The 24,775-nt window shown below is 42.7% G+C and overlaps 1 protein-coding gene across 8 annotated transcripts in view; it reads left to right on the forward strand.

Annotated features, from left to right (window-relative positions):
• Positions 1–2,023: 2,023 nt before the first annotated feature.
• The window catches only part of Camta1 (calmodulin binding transcription activator 1), an 805,451-nt gene continuing 782,699 nt past the window's right edge, over positions 2,024–24,775 (forward strand). For 2 of the 8 annotated variants that reach the window (XM_026782147.1, XM_026782148.1), the window contains exon 1: positions 2,026–2,063. In XM_026782147.1, coding sequence (XP_026637948.1) covers positions 2,059–2,063 — 5 coding nt within the window. In that variant the 5' untranslated portion in view covers positions 2,026–2,058. Of the gene's footprint in view, positions 2,064–24,775 lie in introns of all 8 variants that reach the window. The other 6 variants (XM_026782152.1, XM_026782153.1, XM_026782149.1 and 3 more) reach the window with 5 other exon arrangements.

The following is a 24,775-nucleotide window of genomic DNA, read 5'->3' on the forward strand; positions in this document are numbered from 1 at the left end:
TCTCTGTTTCTCTCTTCCTCTCACTCTCACTTTCACTGCTGGCAGCCAGGTTTCTTAAAGAGGCTAAACGGACAGGAGTTTAGCATGGGTTGTGACCAACAAATGGAAACAGAAGTTAGGGTTTAATGTTCTGTTCTGTTTTAGATAGCTTTTGTGTATGTCACTTTTTTTCTTTTAAAGAGAGAATAAAACCACATTGGATAGAAAGCAGGAAGGTAAAACTTCATGTGTTTCTGTCTTCTGTACTTTAAATTTTTTGACCTATGTGAAGTATAGGGATTATGCAAGAGCACATGTAATTATAAAGGCTTTATAGTAAGCAATGAATCAGAACGTCCTATTAACTTTTTCTTAGTTGATTTCCTTTTGATTTTAAGCAATATTTTTAAGTTTAATCTTAATTTGGTATTAATTTGTAATTTTGGATCTCCTAAGAGCAGTGTCAGCAGTTTCTCACTGCTGGAGACTTGCACAGTTGTGTTTATAATTCAGTTGGTTGTGTAGTTCATGGACCAAAAAAGAGTTAGTAGGCTAAGACTCTCAAGTTAATTCCTGTAAAGCATTCTGCATGATGTGGTAGATTTTCTCAGACTATTTTGTGCCTAATAGTTACCTCTGTCCTTCTCCAAGAGAAGAAGAAATGTGTTAATCAGATGAGAAGTGTTCAGGTGGGAATTTTGTAACCTTAGAAAAGTTTTGTTGTTGTTTTATTTATCCCTCAAAAGACAGTATTAACTAGAAGTACAGAAATAACTGGACAGATAATTGCTGTATTTCACTTCATATTTAAGCAGTACCTGTGGACCTCTGTAAAGCTGCTGATTTGTAAGGCATGCTGTTGCTGAAGGACCTTAAATTTTATAGAAATTTGTACTTGAGGGAGAATTAAACGATCCCAAATTCTCTGATTCATGATGTGGAAAAACTGGAAACACTGAGTAACTTACCCAAGGTCACACAGGCAGAAAGGCGCAGAACCCTCACAGGTGTGGGCTGTGACTCTGGGTGGGTGCTTGTGAAAATTGGTGAGCCCGTGGTGGAGCAGCTTGAGTCTAACCTTGTAACACGCTGTCCCCAGGACTCAGGTGTATGGCCCCTTGTGTCGTCTGGGGATTTCATTCAGCATAAAAAATTGGAATGGGTAATTTGAAACTCTGACTGGAATTTGCCACATATGGCAAGGAATTTGGAGTCAGGGAAAGGGAGGGATTTCTTTACAGGAGTGGAAAAGTAAATGATATGTAAATAAATGATGGAAATAAATGCTACCTAAAGAAATGATCTACGAAGCATCAGGTAGTCAGATTTGCTGTCTGGGCTAGAAGTAATGAGTTTTGTAACTCTTTTAGACAGAGTTACATCTAATGGACTGCATTAATTCTGAAGACATGTACATGAAAATCAGCTTAATTAAAGTGATGAATTGTTAAGGTGCAGCCTAGAAAGGCTGGCTTCTGTATTACCTGTTAGTTAACCACAGGCTTAAATCCTTATAAGAATCTGTGGTTTCCTTTATAAAGGAAAATCTCTTTTGTATTATAGAAGACAAAGTCATGTTTAGTTTATGAATAAAAGTCACATGTAATTATAATTCTTTAAACTTGAAAACCATGACATGTTTAACTTGGTTGATAAACAGTTTCTGGGTTTCATGAGGTTAAATCATTTTATAATTTTGGTGTCTCTTGAAAGCACTGAAAGAGCCTTTAAAGTAACAATCTGATTTTGGGTGGCTCTGGGGCACTTTCTGTTTGCTTGCTTATGATGGAGCAAAGCTCAGTCTGTTTCAGAGCCCCACAGGCAGATTCCTGCTGCCTCCATCCCAGAGTGTATAGGTGAGGAACTGTGTTCTTGAACTCAGCCGCTAAGCAGAGCTGCTGCTTTTGTCATTGTACTTAAAGGAGACTTTCTCTTTCTCTGAACTTACTGTTTTCTTCTTTATAGATGATCATGGGAACAGCAATAGTAGTCATGTAAAAATCTTTTTACCGAAAAAGCTGCTTGAATGTCTGCCGAAGTGTTCAAGTTTACCCAAAGAGAGGCACCGCTGGAACACTAATGAGGTAGATACACTTCAATTCTTAAGGGCATATTATCTTATGGGTGAACTCTTTAGGATGTTTTGCATAGTGCTACTTTATATTAGCTTCAAATTCAATAGCTTGAACATGGAAATTGTCAATGAAAAGAATTTTTTTTTAAATCAACAACAACAATAAAAAACAGGATTTTCTCTGTGGGTAGTCCTGACTGTCCTGTAGTCCAGGCCATCCTTGAACTCAGAGACCCACCTACCTCTGCCTCCTGAGTGCTGGGATTAAAGGTGTGTGCCACCACCACCTGGCTGAAAAGAATTCTTAATCTCAAATTGACATAAGTATCTTGGATTTTGACCTGTCTCTGGTGTGTTTGGCTTTTGCTAAGAGCTGTAAACTGCACGTGACTTCACTAAAGCAGCATCTTGCGTTTGATGGTTGATTTACCTCCGCATCTCAGCATGAGTTCTGTATTGTTTCAAGTGAATGACTAGAGTCCCAGTGCTTCACAGAAAACAGTGTGCTGGAGATTCGGTATATAGAGCTGGGGACAGGCTTATCAGTCGTTTGATCTGGAGAGAGAGCTTCTTTCAAGTATTGACTGTTTGCCTTAGTAATAGGGTTTCTGTTAGGACTGCAGGCCAGAATGTAGGTCATACATTTGACATCTATGTAAAGAGTAGATTGATGGAGTAGATAGAAGGAAAGTTTGTCTTTTTGGGCAAACTTTCCTTTTTTGGTAAATTTTAATTTGGGAATCTTAGCTGTGTGTTGTTTCATTGTTTAAAGTTTTAGCTTGAAATCTGGGTATTTAAGGTAGGGTAGTAACAGAAATTGGATGTTATCCATTTCCAGTGTAAGGTGACAGTTACTGTGGTGGTGAGAGCCAGGTGTGTGTCTGTCAGTCATGTTCTTCTTTGACTCACATGACTGGGGCTACTGGTTACTTCACATTAGCATAAATCCATTTGTGTTGTTGGTTCACTCTTTATTTCTAAGTTAGCTTAGAGCACAGCTCCTTCCTCCCATTTGGCAGGGCTTGAAAAGGAACAGTGATGTCTGTTGAGACTTCATTTTGCTCTTTGTTTTGAGTGGTGGGAAGCTGTATGGATGAATTTCTTCACTTCACAAGCTGCAGTTTTAAATACTCACTAGAACCTTAAGCTTCGTAGCTTTGTCTCAACTGAGTAAATCTTTTGAGTATGTGTTTTACTCACTCATATGGGTGGTCCTTGCTCTCCGTGGACAGCAGCTTTATCGTGGCCGGTATTTGCTTAGCCCCTTCTAGTTCTAACCAGTATGTTTTACTTAAGGATTTCTTATGTTTTAGACCTGAAAAACAGTAACTATGTTGAAAATTTGTCTTAGTCGTGGACTATCTCACTTGTCAACAGTACAGTAAACTTTGGAAGCTTTGTAGGAATTCTCTTAGGAATTCCACAGAAACTCAATGTTCTTTGATGCACTCTGAGACAGAGCTTTGACACAACATTTTTTAATGCTTTAGTTAGCTCTAGTTTATAATTGTCACAAACACATTAAAGTAAACATGCTCTCTAGTTACATTTCATAAGGAGTAGAAATTGTCAGTGTGGTTTAGTGAAGTTAGAGACTGATAGTGGGCTCACAAGTCTGAGAGTGACTGGTTTTGCTGCGGAACTTTCACATGTATATTTGCTTCTAAATCTAAATTATTTACATACTCTACTTTCTAACATACTAGCTTTGTTATAAAATGCCAATCGAGGACTTTATGTGTGTGCATGAGTAGTAGGTCTTGATATGTAGCTGAGGCTGGTCTTGAGCTCATTCTTGGACCCCTTGCCTTAGGTTTTCAAATTTAGGTATCACGGGCATGAGCCACCATGTACAGCAGTGTTTAGAGGATGTGATTAAAGAGTAAGGAGTCTCCCTGTTTTCTCCCATGCTGTGGGTTACTGTTGTTGACCCCCTTTCAGACAGCTGAAATATAAAACTGCAGGTCTAGAGGAGAAAAAATAGAGTGTTCTGTGCGGGTGTTGCTGCAGCAGCAAGCACAGAGGGGAGTGTGTTGCTGAAGGGGTGGAGGCGGAGGTGGCACGGCTGATGGACAGTCATTCTTTCGAGCTGTCATTCTTGCAGTGATTTGTCAGCTCTACACTGAGGAAATCTGGGTGGAAATATGGCCTGCAGTTTGGAGTGGGCATTGCTCTTTGTTTCTTGGCTTTAGAAGAACTGGAGGGCTGCTCAGTGTGAAGGTGGGGACCACACCTGTCCCTGTTGTATTAACGACTGGCTTGGACCACAGGGAGGAAGAAGTCGATGTGGTTCTGTAGGCGTCCACTTCCTTGGTTTGACTGGGCATTTCCTGAATTCTTCCTCCTGTTGTCTTCATGGTATTAGATGAATACCTCTAATTCCTCTCACTGGGCCTTTGTGTTCCTAGGAGAGGAAAATCCTGGGCAGTCTACCTTGCCCATGAAATCCCTGTGCAGGCTTATGGAGTGCTGTGCCGTTAATGTCATACGCAGTTAAGAGTCCATTTTCCTTCCAGAGTGGACTAGGTGACTGTTCTGGTTGAGAACCATGTGAAGCAGGTGGCTTGTTGAGAAGGTTTTTATACAAAGACTACATTTCTTAAGATCACACTTCCTGGGACAAGAGGCTCTATCCTGGAGGAGGTGTATGGTCTGACAGCAGCTGAGTGTGTGGTGAAGTTGTGTTCCCATCTCACTGTGCAGCTTGTGCAAAACAGGACATGCACTGGAGCTGCCCGAGAAATGGCAGCTGTCCTCCTCAGCCACTGTGATTGTCTCCCCTCACCCCTCACAGTTGAATCCTGGGTCCAGTTGACTCATTTGTACTTCTGAGAAGTTCATTTACTCAGACTTGCTTTTAAACATTTGTGTTGAGAAAACCCAGTTTCATACTGTGGTGTTGGAGAGTTAGAACTGTCTCTACTCAGGTGCTGCCATGTACTAAGTACCTGCATTTGCTAGGGACTGAGCCCAGATTATTTCTAAGTCTCATAATGCTGTAAGGTGAGCAGTGTTTCCTTTTAGAGATGCGGAAGTGTAGGTAGAAAGGGCTGAGTGATGGAGTCACGGCAGTGCTCTTGGTCTGTAAAGTTTGTTTCCTAGCTTCATTTCTTGTGTGTGTAATGTGTGCATATCTCAGTGTTTGATGAAGCTATAGGTTACTTTGATGAGGTGATTCTTGTTTTAGTTCAGCCACTTTTATCTTTATGTTGTTCTGTTTTTTTTCCCCCCTTAGACTGCCCTGGAACTCTGTAGACAGGTTGGCCTCAAACTCAGAGATCTGTCTACCTCTGCCTCCCAGGTGCTGGGATTAAATGTGTGTGCCACCTCCCTGGTTTATTTTAATTTTTCCTAACCCATTGGGCTATATAATTTCCTTTCCTTCTTCAGTGTTATTTGCAACTGAGAAGAAATGGAATGTTGTGTCTAGAAGCAAATCAGCTTTAGACTGTGCTTTCTTGGGCAGATAGAAGTGCTCCTGAGACCTGAGGCCCCCCAGGGATCTATGCTGATGGCTACGGTAGCAATCATGGAAGCCAGTGACTATGGTTGGTTGTAGGGTAGGCACTGTGGGTTCCTCTTCATGAATACTCTTAGCCCTTGAATTAATCCTATGAAGTAGGCTGTTTGATTACCCTTGTAGTATAGATAAGGAAGTGTGACATATGGAGATGCTAAATAGTTTTCTTAGTGTCCTCAGGCTGAAAAAAGTGTGTGGGGTGTGCAGCCTCTGCAGGTGATGGAACTTACATTCTTTTCTGCTTTGTCTTGAAGAACTGTTACTTTGTTGTTGTTATTATTATTTATTCCCCTTCTTCCGCCTCTGTTCTCAGTGTTCTTCCCTCCCCTAGCCCCTCTTCTTGTTTTTGAGATAGGATCTCATGTATCTTTGGGCTGGTCTTGAACTCTGCATCTTGAATTCTACCCTGCCTCAATGTCCCAAGTGCAGGGATTACAGGTGATGATGGCATTTTTCAACTGGACTCTTTTTCAAGATCTTGCAGTTATTCAGTGACTTTTAATCTTTTTGATGTATAGAATTGTTTGACTATAAGTATATAGTGTCTTGCATGGTGATTTTATTTTAGTACCATTCATTTCTTAGGAAAATAGTTTTGCTTTAGTGTGTGATGTATGTGCATATTACATGTTTGTGTGTATGTATGTATGTATGTGTGTCCTTGCACACTGTATGTGTCTGTATGTGGAGGCCATGCACATGCCCAATGTCTTACTCAGTTTCTCTCCACATTACTTTTTGAGACAGAGTGTCTCACTGAACCTGAAACTCACCAACTTGAAAGACTAACTGGCCAATGAGCCCCAGGCCCCTTCTTTTTCTTCCTTACCAGTGTTAGGATTACAGGCATGTATATATGCCAACTTCTGATATGTGTGCTGAAGGACTGACGTCAGGTTCTCATGCTGAATGTGGCAAGCATTTTGTGGGCAGAGCCATCTTTCCATACCTTCATTCTTTAAATATACTTAAAATTTCATTTATTTGTTTATTTGAGAGAATGTGTACGTGTAGACACATGTGTGGAGGATGGTTAACAACTTGGGGAAGCAGTTCTCTGCTTTTACCATGTAGTTTGAGTCCTCGGGCTCAAACTCAGGCTGCTAGAGCTTCTGGCAAAGTGCTTTTACCTGCCAAGTCATCTCATTGACTCCTTTAAAAAGTGTTTGTTTTGAGACAGAATCTTGTAGTGAAGCCTTGTCTGACCTGGTACTTGGCTGTGTCATACAGGCCAGCTCCACATGTTTGTCAGTCCTGCCTCTGCCTCCTTAATTACAGGCATGTGCCACCACATGAACACTTTGCCTCTTAATGATGAGTAATGGCAGTCTCCAGAAGTGAAGAAGGTACATGGACAGTAGAAACCATACCTGTGTGTAACTTGGTGTCCAGGCCTGGTTCTTATTTCCAGGACGGAGGATGCAAGGAGCACAGCACATTTATTTTATCACTCTGCGTAGATAGGGGCTACTTAGCCCAGGCTGGCTTTTAACTCATGATCCTCCTGCCTCAGGACTGGGATATGTTTGGGATTACAGGCATGCTCCATCTTGCCCAGGTGGGTGTGCACTTTACTGGAAATCTGTCTGTGGTCATTGGTATTTTTTTTTTTTAGATGAGCTATTACAAGGTTTCTGCATCCTGAGTCAATATTTTTGAAGCCTAGAACAAGAAATAACTATGCTAATGCAAGTTTCTGATGGCAAATGACTGCTTCAGAATTGAGTGTTACTGCTCTGGGTTTGTTGTCCAGTGTGGAGTTTCTTTGGTGTAGTCATCAATTAGCTATTGACTTAGAACATAACTGCTGCATTCCCGAGTCTTGGAGCTCAGTCTCAGATGGCATTCTTCCATAGACAGACTCATGCAGCAACCTTTTGTAATGAAATGTTTAAGTTACTTGCTCATGCCACTGTTTTTGAACTATTAACATTCTGTTTCTTCTTTTGGTACAAAGTTTTTCTAGAGTAAGAAAATGGTTCCTCTTTGTTATTCAGTTACTAAAGTGGCATCATATGTTGGTGTCAGCTTCAAGGTTTTCTGTAAAAGATGAATTAAAAAGATTTATTTTATATGTATGAATGTTTAGCATGTATTATGTGTATTGTGTGTGTGTGTACCATGTGTGTCCCTGGTCCTGGAGGAGGCCAGAAAAGCCCGTGGAACTGGATTTAATTAAGTATGTTTATGAGTCTACATGTGGTGCTGGGAATCCACCCCAAGTTTCTGGAAGAGCAGTAAATGCTCTCTAAATAGTGAGCCAGATCACTAGCCCTGTGGTGCATCTTAGAGTTAACAACAGTTTCTGTTGTAGAAACAAGCAGTGTAGCTTCAGATGATACATTTCCAGCTGTCGGCAACTAGAGAAAACCTGAGTGCACCTCTCATGTTTTCATAGGAGGAGACCCTGTGAAATCGTGAACTCCTTTCCTGGCTTTTTGTATTTAGTTTTTTAAAAAATGGACCATAAGACCATGGGAATTACTGTATTTCATTTACACTTTTAAATGCAAAGTGCTTTATACTTTTAAAATTTCCATAATCGTTTTTGTGTGTAGGCATATATTTTTCAGTACTTTTGTATTTTTAATTTTTTCTTTGCATATTTTTAAAAAGCTACAGTTTCAGGCCTGCAGTTAGTTGTCAGTGATTGGCTTTGCTGGTCTATTATGTAATGTTAGCTATGAAGTTTGAAACCACAGTGTTGGGAGACATTTAAGACTCTGGTAGCTTCTTGAGTGTGAGTTCAACTGGAACATACAGTGCTCTAGTCAGAAGGCTATGACGATAGTGTGGCTTTGAGGACTGGGAAGTTAGTTACCTTTGAAGGAGGTTTTGTCTTGGGTAGCTTTTTGGTCTGAGGTAGTGGCGCTGGTTTCTGAGTCTGGGTGAGCTGCTCTGGTTAAATGAAAACATGAAATGGAGATGTGAGCAGCAGGAACAGAGCCAGTTTGTAAGAGGGACACTGTCTGATCTTTGGACACAGCACATACTATCACATGTCAAGTTAAACCTGATAATTGTGTGGCAGTTGGGCTAAATACAGTTCTCAGCACTCTGATGAGAGCCGCCTGTTGTTAAGTCTGTAGGCTCCCAGCTGCAGAGGCAGAAGTAGACAAGGTCTGTTAAATTGCAACACTGGCGAGGAGGGTGAGCAAGGAAGACTGCTCGTTTCAGGCTGGGTTGCCTTTGAGGACTGGCAAGAGAGGCAGTTTCACCTGCAGAAGGTAATGCTTTCAGAATCTGAGCAGATGCCGAGGTGGGAACCTTCATTAAAGGTAGGAAGTTCCCTCGGTTTAGGTCTTAGCTACTTACTACAATCTTACTTCAGGGAGTAACACCTAGAAAAACATCTGGCCCATAGCCACTGCTCAGTAGTGCTCATCTTGAGTGAATGAAATAGATAAAACCATCCATAGAAAACTAAATTCTTTAATTTATGGAGCTCAGCTTTACAGCTGATTTTTATTGTAGTTTTTGCTGTTAGTATAGTTTCAGATACATGATACAGAAACTTCATAACCAACAAAATTATGCGGATAGTGCTGATGGGTGGGATGGATAAGCTTTTCCTCAACAAAACTGTCTCTTGGGGCTGAATGTCTTACAGGTTGGACTGTTCTCCATTTTTTGTAACTTGGCCTGTGGTGCTGCCCTGTGCCCTGCAGTTCTACCTTATTTCCTTATTGATAAACTGGTTTTTGTACAGTATTTTTGTAAGTCCATCAGGCCCTAGTACAAACACGTCATTTAGTCTTAAATTCACTTCTGTGATTTTTCTCATTAGTCCAACAAGAATTTAAATGTCTTGGGTGCCAGGACAAATATAATCACAAACCATAGACTTGAACAATGACTTTTTGTGTTGGAATATGTTTGTGATTGGTGTTACTGTTTCAGATGATAAATTAAGATGGGAAGCATTTCAAGCTCATAGACCCCTGATAATCGTTTCACAGAGTCTGAGCTGAGAGCCCCAGTGCAGATGCAGGGCTGGTGCAGGAGACACCCACGTTTTGGCTCTGTTCCTGATCAGGTGTGTCATGTGAGACATTGGGCTGCTTGGCCTCCTCCCATTGGAGGTGATGGTGTCCAGGGACCTTTGAAGCCTCTCTAACAGTTAGAGTGTGGGAGAGTTGGGGAAGTCAGGGCACAGCTCTGCTGTTGGATTGCAATTTGTTTTTACTGTTAATCATCCCTTAATTTTGTTTGTGAACTGTGCCGTTACTTGTACAGTAACCCCCAAATCCAAAGTCCAGAATGTTTTCATCCCTTCACAAGCCTCTGGCCATGGCGGGATCAGCACATTAGAAGAGGGCAGGCTCGTGAGTTTGTGGTCTTACCTCTAAGTTTCTGTATCTGTTTAGCATTGGAGATGAAATGGGAAAGATTGTCCTCTAATTCAGGTCATAACTTACTGGACTTTTGCCAGAGAGCAAATTCAGTTTGGAAAAGGCTGAAGAGTATTTACATGCAGTTTAGAACCCATGTTGTGCAAAGTGGGCTGAAACATCTTACCCTTTAGTAGCCAGATGACTTCGGGTACTGGTGATTTCTGCAGATGAGAAGCAACACCAGTGCACTGAGGTGGAGAGGGAAGGCTGCCTGGAGAAGCTGGCATTCTTTAGCTGCATGGACTGGTCTGGCTCACTGGTGTCTACCAGATGTCTGGAGTGTCTGTGCCTGTGTCTGTGCAGCACCTGATTGCATCTAGCATGTATTCAGATGGAGACGCTCAATCTAGAAGTGTGTGTGACTTGACTGTAGTCTCAGGTTTGCTGTTCCCACCCCACTCAGGTTTATTTTGGGGAACTTGGGCTACAGGGAACATGATGAACCTTTCTCAAGTCTTACTTTAGTAAGCACACGGATGATACCAAATGCTGTTTTAAAGCTTAACTGTTCTATATAGGAAGGTCTTTTAAAGGAAGAGTGGGGTCAGGGTTCATGGAGGCATCTTCTGATGGTTTGACATCTTTTGGGGAAAGCATAAAGGATAGTCTCCTTTTCTACTCTTGTATCTCTGTTTGGCCCATGAGGCTGAAGGCAGCAGAAACCTGAAACCAAATGTCATAACCTACCTTCTGACCTGTCTCCCTGCCTCCAACCTACCAGATGCTTCCTAATTATGAAACCCTGCTGAGGTGTTTTTTTTAAAAAAGCTCCTAAACTCTAACTCAAGTTTCCCAGTGTTGATGCTCCCAGAGAGTCAGCCGAGAAGGGTCAGCAGCACAGACATGGAAGTCCTTATGCTTTGGGAGTGCAGGTGGGGTCTGAGGTGAAGCTCAGTTGCTTAGTGTTTGCCTGGCACCAAGACCCTGGGTTTGAACCCAGTGCCACATAATCTCATGCCTTAAAGCCAGTACTCGGAGAGAGCAGCAGGGGATTTAGAAGTTCGAGGTCATCCTCAGCTAAGGAGAGTTTGAGGCCATGGAGGCTTGAGACCTCATTTCCAGAAAAAGGAAACAAACAGCAAAATGCTATGTGGGCTGTGGTGGGTCAGAGTGAGATGAACATGGGGGTTTCCTCTAGATAGAAAGGCATTACCATAGGTCTGTACTTAGATGCTCTCTGTTGGGTCCCGTGATAGATGGAGAATTGAAATAAAGGCAAAATTTAAGGTGCTTGCAATTCTATTTGAGGAGAAAAGGGGAAACTTGGGGGAACTGTCAGCCTTTCCCTTTGCCCACACACGCTGTTTTCTGTTTTGTTTCTTACACATGCAGATGTTTCCTCACACAAACTCCTTTAGAATTACAATAAAATGAATGGAGACCTAAATGAAACTGGACTCAAATTCTGCCTAGGTTTTGGCCACAGATACCTCCCCTGCAGGACTGTGTAGGTGAAGGTGGAGATAGCTACCTGTAGTGCCCGAAGGAAGAGAAGTGGTTGGGCAGAGGAACTTGAGATCAGGGAATAGCAAGAGCAGGTAGCACACAGACCGCTGATAAAGGAGAGGACATTATCTTGTATTCCTCTGAAGGAGACTGTAGTGCAGCCAGAAGGCTAAGGCCAAGGGTGGAGAGAGCCTCCCATCTTGTTCTTTGTGGTGGAAGATAGGCTGTTTCCTGAAGCTGCCCCAGAGGAAGGCTTGCTGTTGCCAGGTGGGGTTCTTATCCAGAAAGCTGCAAGGGACTTCTTCGGATAGACCATAGCACATAGGAGAAAAAGCACTTACATATGTCTGTCTTTATTAAAGGTAAGAACAAGTTGAAAGAACAGAAAAATGCCACCTGCTTCCTATTTCTGAGAAAGAGTACATTAAATAGCTTGGAATACAGTAAGATCTGGAAGATTGAGGACAAGTATAGTTATTTCCCATGTTCCTGACACCCCTTAGCTGTGTGGTGACAGATCCCCTTTCCTGATATCATAAGATTCTTACCAATGTGAATGGTACAATTTCATTTTTAAATTGTTGAACAAAATTTAGGCTTTTTAACTGGTTATTTAAGAATCATTTCTGATAAATGTTTTAATTATTATTAACCAAATTTTTATAGTAAGATAATTTCCAGTAAGTTTTAATAGTCCATTCTTCAAGCAATTCAGAGAACCTGCTGTGTGTTTTTATTTCATAAATGAGGATAGTAAGACTTAAGTGTTTTGAATTGGCATCTGCCATTATCTAATATACTATACCATTTACTTTTAAAAAGATTCATCTTTATTTTATGGCCAGAAGAGTCCATCAGATCCCTTGGAACTGGAGTTAGATATAGTTGTTGTGAGTTTTGGGAAGCAAACTGGGTCTAGTGCAAGAGCAACAAGTGCTCTTAACCATTGAACTATCTCTCTGCCTCCAGCTTGCATCTTTTAACTCTGGATTCTACTTCTGCTGCACTGGGAGTTGTAGGTGGTTAAAGAATCTTTGCTGTGCTCATAGATGGATCTTGAGTGCTTATGTAGTGACTACTTACTGAATAAATGAATGAGGAGCCTATCAGCATGAGTTGCTGAGTTGCTGTTCTAGAGGCTACTCTAACTTGACCCTGAATTAGATTGCCTGACCTACTAAAGCTACCAGTAGCAATCAAAAGATCCATGAGAACTACCCTTGGAAAACTTGAAGTAGAGGAGAGGAGCTAAGAGTACTTCCAAACCCCAGGTACCAGCAAGCTCTTAGGAGGGACACAGGCCTGAGATTGGCTCACTACTGCACATTAGGCCCTCCAGGTACAGAAGGCGGGAAAAAGGGAGGATGAAGTAAGAATACAAGAGCCTCTTTGAAGAGGACTGCTTGCCAGGTTAGAACTGGAAGCCTCAGAAAGGGGATTTCTTTTTCTTACCTACTGATGTACCCCTAGAAGACGGTTGTACCATCAGAAATAAAATCACTACTCAGACTTTTTCTGTGCTAGTTGTTAGATGTGCAGTTTTGTGACCTGGTTCTTCTCTTTCTGTGTTCTATGTTAGGCCTTTGTTGGCAGCCATTCACAATATTGTGTTTACTGATTGCATGTTAATGTTTGAATTCATATCATTATTTATGTATTCAGTAATGTTTTTGAGGTACTGCTGTTTACCATGCACTGATTGGAGATGCTGAAGGCACCAGACAGATAAGCCCCTCTTCTCTTGGCCTTCCTGACAGACTGTGTGAATTAACAAGTAGGGAAGAGATTCAGAGACTACTGAGAGAACAGGATACTGAGGTTGTGAGCATTTGGGGGTGGGGGTGGGGGCTCTAGAGGGTGTGTTATAGAAAAGGCCTTTAGGAAGGGCCTGGTGAGCTGAGAGATCTGGCTAGCTGCCCGAGGGCCTGGGGGAAGAGATTCTTAGCAAGAGGGACTATCAGGAACAGAGGCTTTTGGCTGGGATGTGCTTGTTTGAGGAACAATGAGAGAGACCCTGTTGATTGGAGCAAAGTGTCCTTCTGGGAGATAAACTAGGTGAGGTGGGCAGGATAGACCATCTGGTTCCATTTTTAAATAATGGTCAGCCTTTGGAAGAGGAGCTTTGAGGAAGTGAGTGACAGAAGGTGTATGGAGTCTATTTTCACTGTCTGTGTTTGCTCCATGGCTTTTGGGGATGGTCAGAATGTTAGAGGTCCTGTAACAGATGGGAGACTGGAGAAGTAGGTGTGTCCTGAGGTGGAGCTGGAGAAGCCAAGAATGGTCCATGGTTGGTGCAGAGCCACCACTATATTTAGAACTGCAGACTGAGTAAGGTCTTCTGAGTGTGAAAGGTATCTGAGAAGGACATAGGAGGAGCCAGTGAAGAGACTGAGCTGGGCAGGGGCTGAGATGGAAGCTGAGTGTTTTAAGAAGGAAGTTTAAGCATGGTGGTGCATGCCTTCAATTCCAGCACACAGAAGGCAGAGACTGCCCTTTTGTTTCCCATCCACTCAGACCCAAATAATCACACAGAAACTATATTAATTACAGCACTGTTTGACCAACAACTTAGGTATATTCCTAGCTAGCTCTTACATCTTAAATTAACCCATTTCTGTTATTTTTGTATTTTACCACAAGGCTTGTGGCTTGTTACCTCACATCTTGCTTCTTGGGCAGCTACATGGCATCTGCCCAACTCTGCCTTCTTTCTCCTTGCATTCAGTTTATTTTTTCTGCCTACCTCTATTCTGCCCTGCCATAGGCCAAAGCAGCTTCTTTCTTAACTAATGGTAATAAAACATATTCATAGTATACAGAGGGAATCCTACATTAGATCTCTGAGTTTGAGGCCAGCCTGGTCTCCCGAGTGAGTTCTAAGACAGCCTCCAAAGAAAGAAAAAGACAAGAGGGGAACCTAAAGATGAGCTTAGTGGTGTACACCTTTAATTCCAACATTTGGGAGGCAGGTAGATGTTTATGAATTTGAGGGTTGCCTGGTCTACGTAGAAATCTCTACCAACCAAGGCTATATAGTGAGACCCTGTCTCAGAACATTCCCCTCCTCCCCCTCAAGAAAAGGCACCTGGGTTTCTTGTTTGCTACTGGCAGCAGGTTGTCACAATTTTAGTGGCTTAAAGCAACGCAGTCGTTATTAGCTGGCTCTGTATGCAAGGTATTGGCTGAGCTCGTTCAGTCACACATCTTTCATGACACTCTGCTTTCCCAACCATTCTAGAAGGTTGTTCACATTCCCTGGATTATGGCTCTTTTCTCCAGACCCCACTCTGCCTTCATGCTGGGGATCAGACCTAGGGCCTTGTGTGTGGCAGGCAAGTGTTCTGTTCCTGAGCTCTGCTCCGGACTCCCCTTTTCCATCCCCAAAGTCAGCAACCTAGAGCTTGCCTCTGTAGTCACATTTCTTTCTCTGTCACACTGCTGCTCCCCCCCCCCCCTTATTTTCAGTGCCTTCCTCTCTCCCTCCTCACAGTCCTGGGGTTATGCTGGGTGAGTGCCCTGTGGGAAAAGCCACAGTCCTAGCTCAAGTACTTTGAGGCCACTTGGATAACCCAGGAGTAGTTTCTCTGTTGTAAGACGAGTTTATTCACAACCTTAATTCTGCCTGCTACCTGATTAGTTTTCCCATTTAGCATATGTACAGGCTGTGGATTATATGTAGCTGTCTGGGTGGCATTATTATATGGACAGGACATAGCTAAAGATAATTTTAAGAAGTTGAGTAAAATCAGATAGGAAGTTACACTTGGATTTGATGACCTGGAGGCTTTTATTGACCTTGTGACATGGTGTTAGCGGAGTGTTGTTGACACAGAGGCAAGTTGGAGTGGAATGAGGAGTGAGGGGAGTGAAGGTGTGGCCGCATATGGCTCTGAGAGGGTGAGGAGGAAGGAAAGGAAGGAAGGAAGGAAGGAAGGAAGGAAGGAAAGAAGGAAGGAAGGCAGGCAGGCAGGCCTCTCTGGTCTGTTGGAATAGGGTACCTGGGTGATGAATTTAGAGAGAGAAACAGCTTGTAGAGATGGTGGCATGAAGACAGAATGAGTGGCACAGTGTCTTTCTCCTTTGCTTGCTCACATCAGACACTTAGTAATTCCATGTGTAGTTGACTTAGCCTTTGAGGCCAGAGTAGTCTCCTCAGGGAGCCTGGAGCAGCTGTGGTCTGGCCACAGCTTGTGCTGGTGATTGTTTCATGCTGTCTGTCATGTCTTGTGTCCTCCCCCCCCCCCCAGTCCTTTGTTCTTCCCCTCACTTTCCCCTGATGCCTGCCTCAGTTTTTCTTTTTCGTTGTTATTAAGCAGGTTTGATGGGATCCTAGTTGCTGGGGCATACCGTGGTGAAGCAAGGCTATGTACCTTTGTGGGGCCTGTGTTCCCGTTGGAACCTTCCCATAGGTGTGAGGTTCTTCCAGGAGTCTTTTATCTCCCAGGAGACATGACATAGGGTTTATGCTCTCCTTGGGTACCTGGCAATCTAACCTGCTTGCTGTTTGACTCCTTTACCTCATTACTGTGGCTTCCTGCTGGTCTGGCCATTGTTTCTTGCTGTTGGCATCTGTCCTGCTTATCAGTCACCCACCACTACCCTGGCTGCTTCACCGGCTGGTTGTTTACTGACTGTTGTTCCTTAGAGAAGTTGTGTGCTTCCTCCTATCTTCTCCTTTTTCCTCCCCCTCCTCCCTTCCTTGCTTTTTGTCCTCTCTCCTCTGTTCTGTCCTCCTTCCCTTCCCACCCCTCCTTTTCACCTCCCTCTTCCCCCCTTTCTCCCCTTTCTTTCCCTTCCCTCTTTCTCCTGCACCTTTGCTTTCTTTATTTTTACTTGTATTTATTCTGTGCTGAATTTCTTTCCATGCCGTAAAGGTTCACTCATCCAGTTTCTTCTGGGGTATCTTTAGGTGCAACCTCCTCCTCTGCCTCATCAACAGTTTATTCCTAAGATAAGTGAGGATCATCTTAGTGTGGCAGGGGGACATAGGTATGGCTTGGTCTAATCCTGAGTGCTGTAAACCTGGAGGCACATTTTAGGTGTTGGATGTTAGGAATTTTTCCTAATGCGTGCTCTCTGCTGACACAAAATCCCAATCAAGCCAAATTAAGAAATATCCAGGATTAATGGGACTCCTGCCCTCTTGGGTGGCCCCCTGAGGGGGAGCCGGAAGGCCACAAATGTGACCTGGGCAGTTTCATAGGTGTTGATGACCATGTAGTGAGAACCTCAGAACCTGTGTGATGTTGTAGATTTCCAGGTTAAGGAGTAGCAAAGCATTCTTGTGGGGACCTCAGGAAGGCCCCTTTTCTACTTCTCTCTACTTAGCTTCAAATCTAAAGTCTGTAATACATGATTATTCTTTTAGGACTTTCCTGAATCCCTTCTTGTAATACCTAGTTAGAGAAAGAGCAGTACTGAGAGAACCAGTGTTGTCATCTGGCTTCTTTCTGTCTGCCCCCAAGCTGTAAAGCTTTGCTAAAGAAAAACAGGATAGAGAGGCAGGCTGTGACCTCTCTCTCTGTAAATTGTTGACTAGAGGCCTCATGTGGACTTTATTTTTGTTTGTTTTTGAGACATTGTTTTCTCAAACTGTCCTGAAAATTGCTCTGTAGACCAGACTGGCCTTGAACTCATAGAGATCCTCCTGCATCTCAAGTACTAGGATTAAAGACTTATGCTGTCATCTCTGTTCTTTTCTTCAAGGTTTTCCCAAGCTCAGCCTACTTATTGTCAGTGTAGTTTTCTTTATACTTTATATTTCCCTCCTACCTTAAGCTGGACCAGCCCCTTTCTAAGTTCTGCCTGTAGTTGTTGACCCTGCTTCACATTAGAAAATGAAAGCAGCAGAGAGCTCCAGATTTGTCACTCACCAAACTGAGCATGTGACACTGTTCCCTTAGAGGCAAGTTGGCTGCTGGACAGCTCTCCCTCTGGCAGGTAGTAGTGGCCAGCAGCAATCTTGGAGGCTCCTGGTCAGAGATAACTCTGCGTTCACCTTGCTATTCAGGTAATTTTTCGAGACCCCATGGTTAGAGCTAACCTCCAGTACAAGACAACTGTGCAGACCATGGCCCCTTGCTACAAACAGCCCATGCATTAAAAAAAAAAAAAAAAAGACAAATCTTAGGACAGTAGGACTTCTCTAAAATCAATTCTTTTTTATTTTATTTCTTTTCCAGTTTCTCACTTTATTTTATAGTGTATGTGTGTTCACTTGTGTGTGGCTGTGCAATAGAGACTATGTTGGTGTTGTCCTCTGTTGCTCTGCACCTTAGTTTTTTAGATCAGTTCTGTCACTGAAACTGGAACTTCCACCAGTTGATTAGACTGACTGGCCTGTGAGTTTGGGGATTGGCTTATCTTTATGCCCCAGTGTGGGACATAGTAATAGACACACACTATCATGTGGGTCTCGGGCTCTGAACTCAAGCCCTCATGCTGTGTGGCAAATACTTCACCACTGAGCTATCTCTTCAGTTCCTAATTTCTTGGTTTAGAGTTACTCCTCTGAGATTCCTGTCTAGTTGCCCTCTTGACACAGATCTGTGGTACTACTATCTGCATACTACTTGCATGTGAACAACTGTAAACTCACTGTGCTGGTGGGAACAGGACCTTTTACTCTAAAGTGCACATACCTACCATTTACCCAAGTATGCACATGCTTCCTAGGTGTCTTAAATAGCATCTAGTGGTGGGTCTGTACCACCTGCTTTGTACTTGGAAAGATGATAAACTGTATCTTTTATGTCATGATATTGGTGATTGGTATGATAAAACCCCTGTGATTACTTCAATTGCTGAGATGTATTAGCCCGTGTTTACAACTCAACTAAACAGTATGTCTCAGTGGAAGCCAGTGGAGTGAGGATGCCGTTCTTGTCATCAGGCTCATGCCTCTTTATCTTTACCATTTAATCCTGTGTCACCAATATCCTCTTGTCACCTGGCCCTAGAGATTTCTGACCTTGACCCTCCGTGTCAGCTCAGCAGCCAGAGATTTTTTTTTTTAATTTTGAATCAGGGTTTCTCTGTGTAATAGTCCTAGATGTCCTGAAACTAGCTCTTATTGACCAGGCTGGCCTATAAGTGATAAACTCACGGAGATCCTCTAGCCTCTGCCTCCTGAGTGCTGGGATTAAAGGCGTGTACCACCGCCTGGCCCAAGCAGCCAGAGATCTTGATTTCTTTGCCCTCCCCTCCAGAATATACTTTTAATACTGCTTGTAAGCATGATTTAAGAGAGGGAAAGAGACTTCCAGAACTATACTGAAAGACACACCTAAGGGCATTGTTGTGGGCATATCTGAGTCTCCCTTTTAAATTTGCCATCTCAAAAGGTACATTGGGAGTTCGTGAGTCATTGGTAGAAACAAGCTAGAGAGGATAGTTTTCTTTTTCTTTATGAAAGAAACTCTTAGGAGTGGGTTCTCTACTTTGACCATGTAGGTCCCAGGGTTCGACTTTGAGTCATCAGGTTTGCCTGCTAAACACTGACGTGAGCTACTTGAGCAGTCCTGTCGTAGTCACTGTGTATTACTACGAAGATACCATGACTATAGCATCTCTTTTCTTTTGGCTTTTCGAGACAGGGTTTCTCTGTAGCTTTGGAGCCTGTCCTGGGACTCCCTTTGTAGACCAGGCTGGCCTCGAACTCACAGAGATCCACCTGCCTCTGCCTCCCGAGTGTTGGGATTACAGGGGTGCGCTACCACTGCCCGGCTCGACCATAGCATCTCTTATGAAAGAAAACAATCGGGGCTTGCTGGACAGTTTTAGAGACTTCGTCTATTATCATCATGGTGGCGAGTATGGCACCACTGGAGTAGTAGCTGAGAGCTACAACCTGATCCCCAGCCGAGAGACAGAGAGAGACATTGCCTCGTGTGGGCTTTTGAAACTTCAAAACCTACCCCCAGTGATGAACTTCCTCCATCAAGGCCACACTTAGCCCAACAAGGGCATAACTCCTAATACTTCTAAGTAGTGCCACTCCCTGATAATTGAACATTCAAATGTATGAACTTATGGGGACCACCAGAAGACCCAACATTAGTACTTTTGAACTAGAAGAAGGTCTAGCAATTTTTCAAAAAGAATTTGAATCAGGTGTGATGACTCATACCTATAATCCCAACACTTCCCAAGGATGAAGCGGGAAGATTGCCATGAGTTTGAGGCCACCCTGATTATATAAAGACAGCCTGGACTCCAGAGTGACACTCCATCTCAAAGAACTGTACAAACGAGCAACAGGAACATCAACAACCAACAGTACAAACAAAATAAAAATTAAAAGCCTGTGAACTGCTTTCCACACATTATCCTATGGGAGACCTAAAATCTATAAAATGACAAAAGTAGAGATGTGGTTACAGGGGGGTGGGGGTGGGACAAATGCCTTCTAGGGCTCTTTGCTACTTCTGATGACAACTCCCAAAGTGAGCCCTTGAAAGTTTGGGTGGTAGGAAGATTTCCAAACTATCAGAGGAAGCCACTACCCAAATAGGTAGGCCAAGATAGTACATACTCTTTCATCCTGGACCAGATTCTCTGAGGTATGGGGAATGGCCTCTTAAAGGGTCCACTGAAGCTGTAATGCTCCACCGAAGGGTAAGATGCCTTTCTTTAAGCAGTTTTGAGAAGCCAGCCCCCTCCTGCTGTCTCTGTGTTATTCATGCTTAATCTTAACTACAAAATGGATTTTACCCCTGAGTAGCCCTACCCTAGACCAGTTAAGTTGGAGGCCTTGGGATGAGGGTGTTTTTTTTTTTTTTTTTTTTTTTTTTTTTTGTGCTCTAGGAGATCCTTAAGTACTGCTAGGGTTGAGAATCACTGGTTTAATCTACTCTTGTTTGCATTCAGAAGTCATCCTCATCATAATTAAACAAATTATGGTTAAAGTACACAGAAGGAAGTGGAGGGGACATTTGTAATCAACAAGTAGACAGAAGGATTGCATCTGATGAACATCTGAATTTGGATAAAACGGCCAAGCAGGGGCTGAAGAGATGGCGTCATGGTTAGGCACACTTAATGCTCTTGCAGAGGACCCATATTTGGTTTCCAGCACCCGCATCAGGTAGTTTGAGTTTGCAACCACCTGTAGTTGCAGTTTCAGGGGTATTGAAGTCCTCTTCTGGCTTTCACAGGCACCTGTTTGTTTGTGGCACATACATATGCACAAACACAAATCTTTGGAAGAACCTGCCAGGCTGTTTATAACACTCTAGGTTGTACCTGCTAGGGCAAAGCTTATGCATTTTTATTTTCCTGTTTTCTTTGTAACTTTTCCCATCCTAAGTGGTTCAGACTAACTTGGTAAGTGTAACATGTGTACGTTATTTCTTTGTTTTTTCCTCATAGCCACCTCTGTCAGTTAGTAGTTGTTTTCTGTCCTAAAACACTATGGCAGTCATCACTCCTGGGAAGTGCCATTCAGTTTGGAAGGCTGTTATAGGATGACCAGTGTCTGAGTGATCTCAGTTGTTAGGCATGTTGCATTGTTAGCTTGGTCAAGAAGGATGCTGAAAAATACTCGTGTCTGCAGTCCCGCCTCACTGGAGGCTCTGTGTTCCTAGCTGCACAGCTTCTCTCTTGAGAGAACACTCACTGGCATGAGAGAAGCTGTCTCCATCCTTGATGTCCACTGTCAGCATCTCTTACTGAACCTGCCCTTGATATTGAGTAGCCGTCTCTGTCCTTCGTGCCCACTGTCAAGGTCTCTTACTGACCCTTTCCCCTGTCCTTGTGTGCACAGGCAGAGTTGGTGTCACTTCACTTTCTAACTGTCCACAGAACTTGTTCGCTGCCTCTTCTGCCTTTATAGTTTAATCTGGCATTCTTCACCATATAATCTGCTTGTGGTTTTCTGTAAATTGATAGCAGCCTTAATGGTTTAGGTCAGAATATTTCCCCCTTTGTAAGAGATTTCACTGGGAACACTGTACTGTTTAGTGAGATTGACTTTTCTTTGGTGACAAGGACTCCTTATGTTTTCAGGCTGGCCAGAACATTGCTGTGAAGCCAGTCGGGTTTATCTTAGTCTCCCAAGTGCTGGGATTGTAGAGACATATATCATATTCTGCTAATAGCGACTTCCTTAGCTTTTTTGAGTTAAGTTTTTTGTAACTGCTATTTAAAATTTTTATTTACTATGTGTGTATGTGTTGGAGGTGAGGTACATATGCCACTGTTAGCATGACTACTTTGTGGAGTTGATCCTCTCCTTCTACCTTTATGTGTGTTCTGTGGATCAAATTCATGCTGTCAGCTTGCTGTGACAATCACTTTAGCTGCTAAGCTAGCTTGTCTGATGTCATAATTTTGAAATGTGGATGAGAAATGTATGTATGTGGGTCGATGTGTGTATGTTATATGTACGGAGGTGAATTGTGTGGTTGCTACATGCCCCTGCTTAGGTGGAGATTGTAAGCATACCGTCTAGCAGTGTTGGAGCACACTTCTCACACTCATGCATAGTCTCGTGTGTATCATTGAACCTAGGCATGCCTATCTACTGGATCTGGCATCTTTCCTACTGTTTGATGTCCATCAGGGACTCTGCTTCTAGACAGCTTCATTGATTTGAAGGATGGTTTTAAGCTAAGAGGTGTGACACAGACAGGACACATTGCTAAACACAGTTCATTTCTGGTGCTAATCTGTGCAGCAGTATGAAGACACAGACATTATAAAGTAAAAAGCTTAGGGTGCACTGGGTTGCAGTAAAAGTACTTCTCTTCACTAAGTGACCTCTTTGAGTGAATGAAAAGGTCAAGTCAGAGAGTGAGATTGGCCAACACAGGCCTATATCAGAGTATTTTAGGAATTTCTGTAAGTCAGAGAAGAGAAAAGACAACGCCGGAAAGTGAGCAGGAGGCTCACTAAAACCAGAGGATGTTCACTACATGAGCCAGCAGGAAAGGGCAGAGCAGAACTACAGCAAAACACTATTGTGTTTGAAATGACCAAACTGAAAAGGACAGCTTCAGTTGTTGGCAAGGAGCAGTCAGTATCTGCATTAAAAGAAACAGGTACTTGAGATTAAATACTTTGATGCCATACATAAGTTAAAAACTTGTTTGAAAATAGGTGAAATGAATTGATAGATTTGTTGAGAAATAGTTATCTTTGGAGAGTGGGGAGGATGTGAGCCAGCTTTTTGATTGCTTGTAGTATTCTGTTTTATGGAAATTGGTATGATATGCATACAAGCACATATATATTTATGATTTACAGTATTTTCTGTTTGCATATAATATTTCAATAATTAGACCATTAAAATAGTGTATGGTATAAAATAGATGGCAGAACATAGCTGCGTGCAGCACACAGAAGAGACTCACAGAATGTAGCTATCTGAATCAGCTCAGGGTTCACTGTGGGGTAGCAGACCCACTGTGAGTCTCAGAATAAGGGAGTGTTTATTACAGGAATAAGCTGATAACTTTCTTGGGAGAAACTGGAAACAAGTACAAGAGAAAGAAGAGGCTCAGGAAAGCCGCGATAGCACCTTTCCTGAAGCCCCTGGAAGGGTAGCCAGCATGAGCAGCTGTTAGCATGGGCAGCACCTATCAATCTGTGGAGAAAGTTAGTAGAAAAAAAACAACCGTCTGGTAGGGGCTGGCTTCTGTTGGTCTGCAAGACCAGCTGCTGAAGAGAAAAGTTTATGAAAGAAGAGCCAATGAGTAGGCAGGTGACCTGCTGCCTCCTGCTGTGTTTGTTTCCAGCTCATTGGAAAGATCAGACTAACTCCTTCATTTCTGGATGTTACAACCTTTAGCTGCTCAAGCTTTGGAATATAGTGGGGGCTCCATGGTTATCTTCTATCTACATTTAGTGTAAATCCAGGGAAGGAAGCCCTAGATTTCTAAATCATTTGTACTAAAAGCTGCTATAGTGACGGTTGCATAACTTTGTGAACATACTAAGAATACTCCTAAGTGGGCGGACTTTAAGGTATGTGAATAACTTCTCAGTAAAGCTTCTGCTTAGACAATGACTGTAGGTAAAACTTAGAGAAAGCAAGGGGACCACAAAAGGCATGGCACAGGATGTGTGATGAACCTTCTGGGGTTTCAGAAAGTCTCCTTGAATAGGGGTGAGGGTTCCACAATGTTTGTTTTATTACCATACTGTCTTCTGTAAACAGGGCTACAGGAAACAAAATACACAAAATTGCAGTGGTGGCAGGTAGTGCCTAGTGGTGGTGGATAGTCTAGAGAGTTCCAGCTGGTGTCACCTGCCAACTTTCTAAGGTTCAGAGATGGGTGGTTTAGGGGCTCCTTGTTGAAGTATGGACTTGAGGGTAGTATTTGCTTCTTATTCACCAGACTGTAGAAAGCCAGAGGAAAGTAGCTGTGACTTGTTAGGTCTCCGATAGGAGGATCCTGTTTCAGAGATAATTTAGTGGGAGAATTTTGTCCCTGTACTTTGTTGGCTGTAAATGCTAAATTGAGGTTTTTTTGGACTTAATAGTAGATATAAATTCATCAAAAGTCTTATATCAAAACCCCATTTTGATAATTTGAGAAAGTAGAACATTCTCATCCTCTACAGCTTGCTGGAAATCTTCCTCGTCTGCTCCCATGTACAGTGAGCCACTTTTTTATTTCAGTGTTTATTACGGTTCTTTTTATCTTCTATCCAGGGATGCAGCTGCTCATACAGTTCTGTTGCTTTTGTGTCCAGGGCTTTGGTTGTATCAGTTACAGGTAGAAGTGACTGTTGACAGTGTTTTGTCTTATTTTCACATGGCTAGGAATGAGACTGCTGCTTCTGGGGTAGAACAGCGAAAGGTGTCATTTGTGCTGCTGAATGAGACTAATTCTGCATAGTTTGAGTTTATGATAACAAAACTTTTTTAGTATCACATATTACACCTCTGAACTATTTGTAAAACTTTAGGGCTACTTTTTTTTTTTTGCATGAGATTTTTCGAGTTCCATGATTTAAGTCAATTGTTACTTTTCATGCTTTTTCTATTAAGCAATCTTTGATAAGTGTTCAAAACCATTTATTCTTAAACATCATATCTATTCATCTGTTTTAGTGGTGTTGTTGGGTGCCTGCTGTATACTGCTATAGAAGAAAGCACTCAAGACACTTGTTGAAACAATAAGGCAGACTGTTTAAGGAGTCTCCTTATTTAGGAGGGCAGCAGTAAGGTTTTATAGTAGGGCAGCCTGAGCCCAAGCCTGCCTGCACACAGGGCAAAGGAGCTAGGGTGAAGGAGGGTTGTGGGTGGAAAATTACTAAGAAACATTAGCAGTTATGTGGGTTCTGACTAAACTAACCTGTAAGATTTTTGTCAAAGGCAGACAAGAGTGGTCAGGTACCATATGGAGGGTGGTGGAG

This window comes from Microtus ochrogaster, chromosome 10 (genome assembly GCF_000317375.1).
Source record: "Microtus ochrogaster isolate Prairie Vole_2 chromosome 10, MicOch1.0, whole genome shotgun sequence".
Lineage (NCBI taxonomy): Eukaryota > Metazoa > Chordata > Mammalia > Rodentia > Cricetidae > Microtus > Microtus ochrogaster.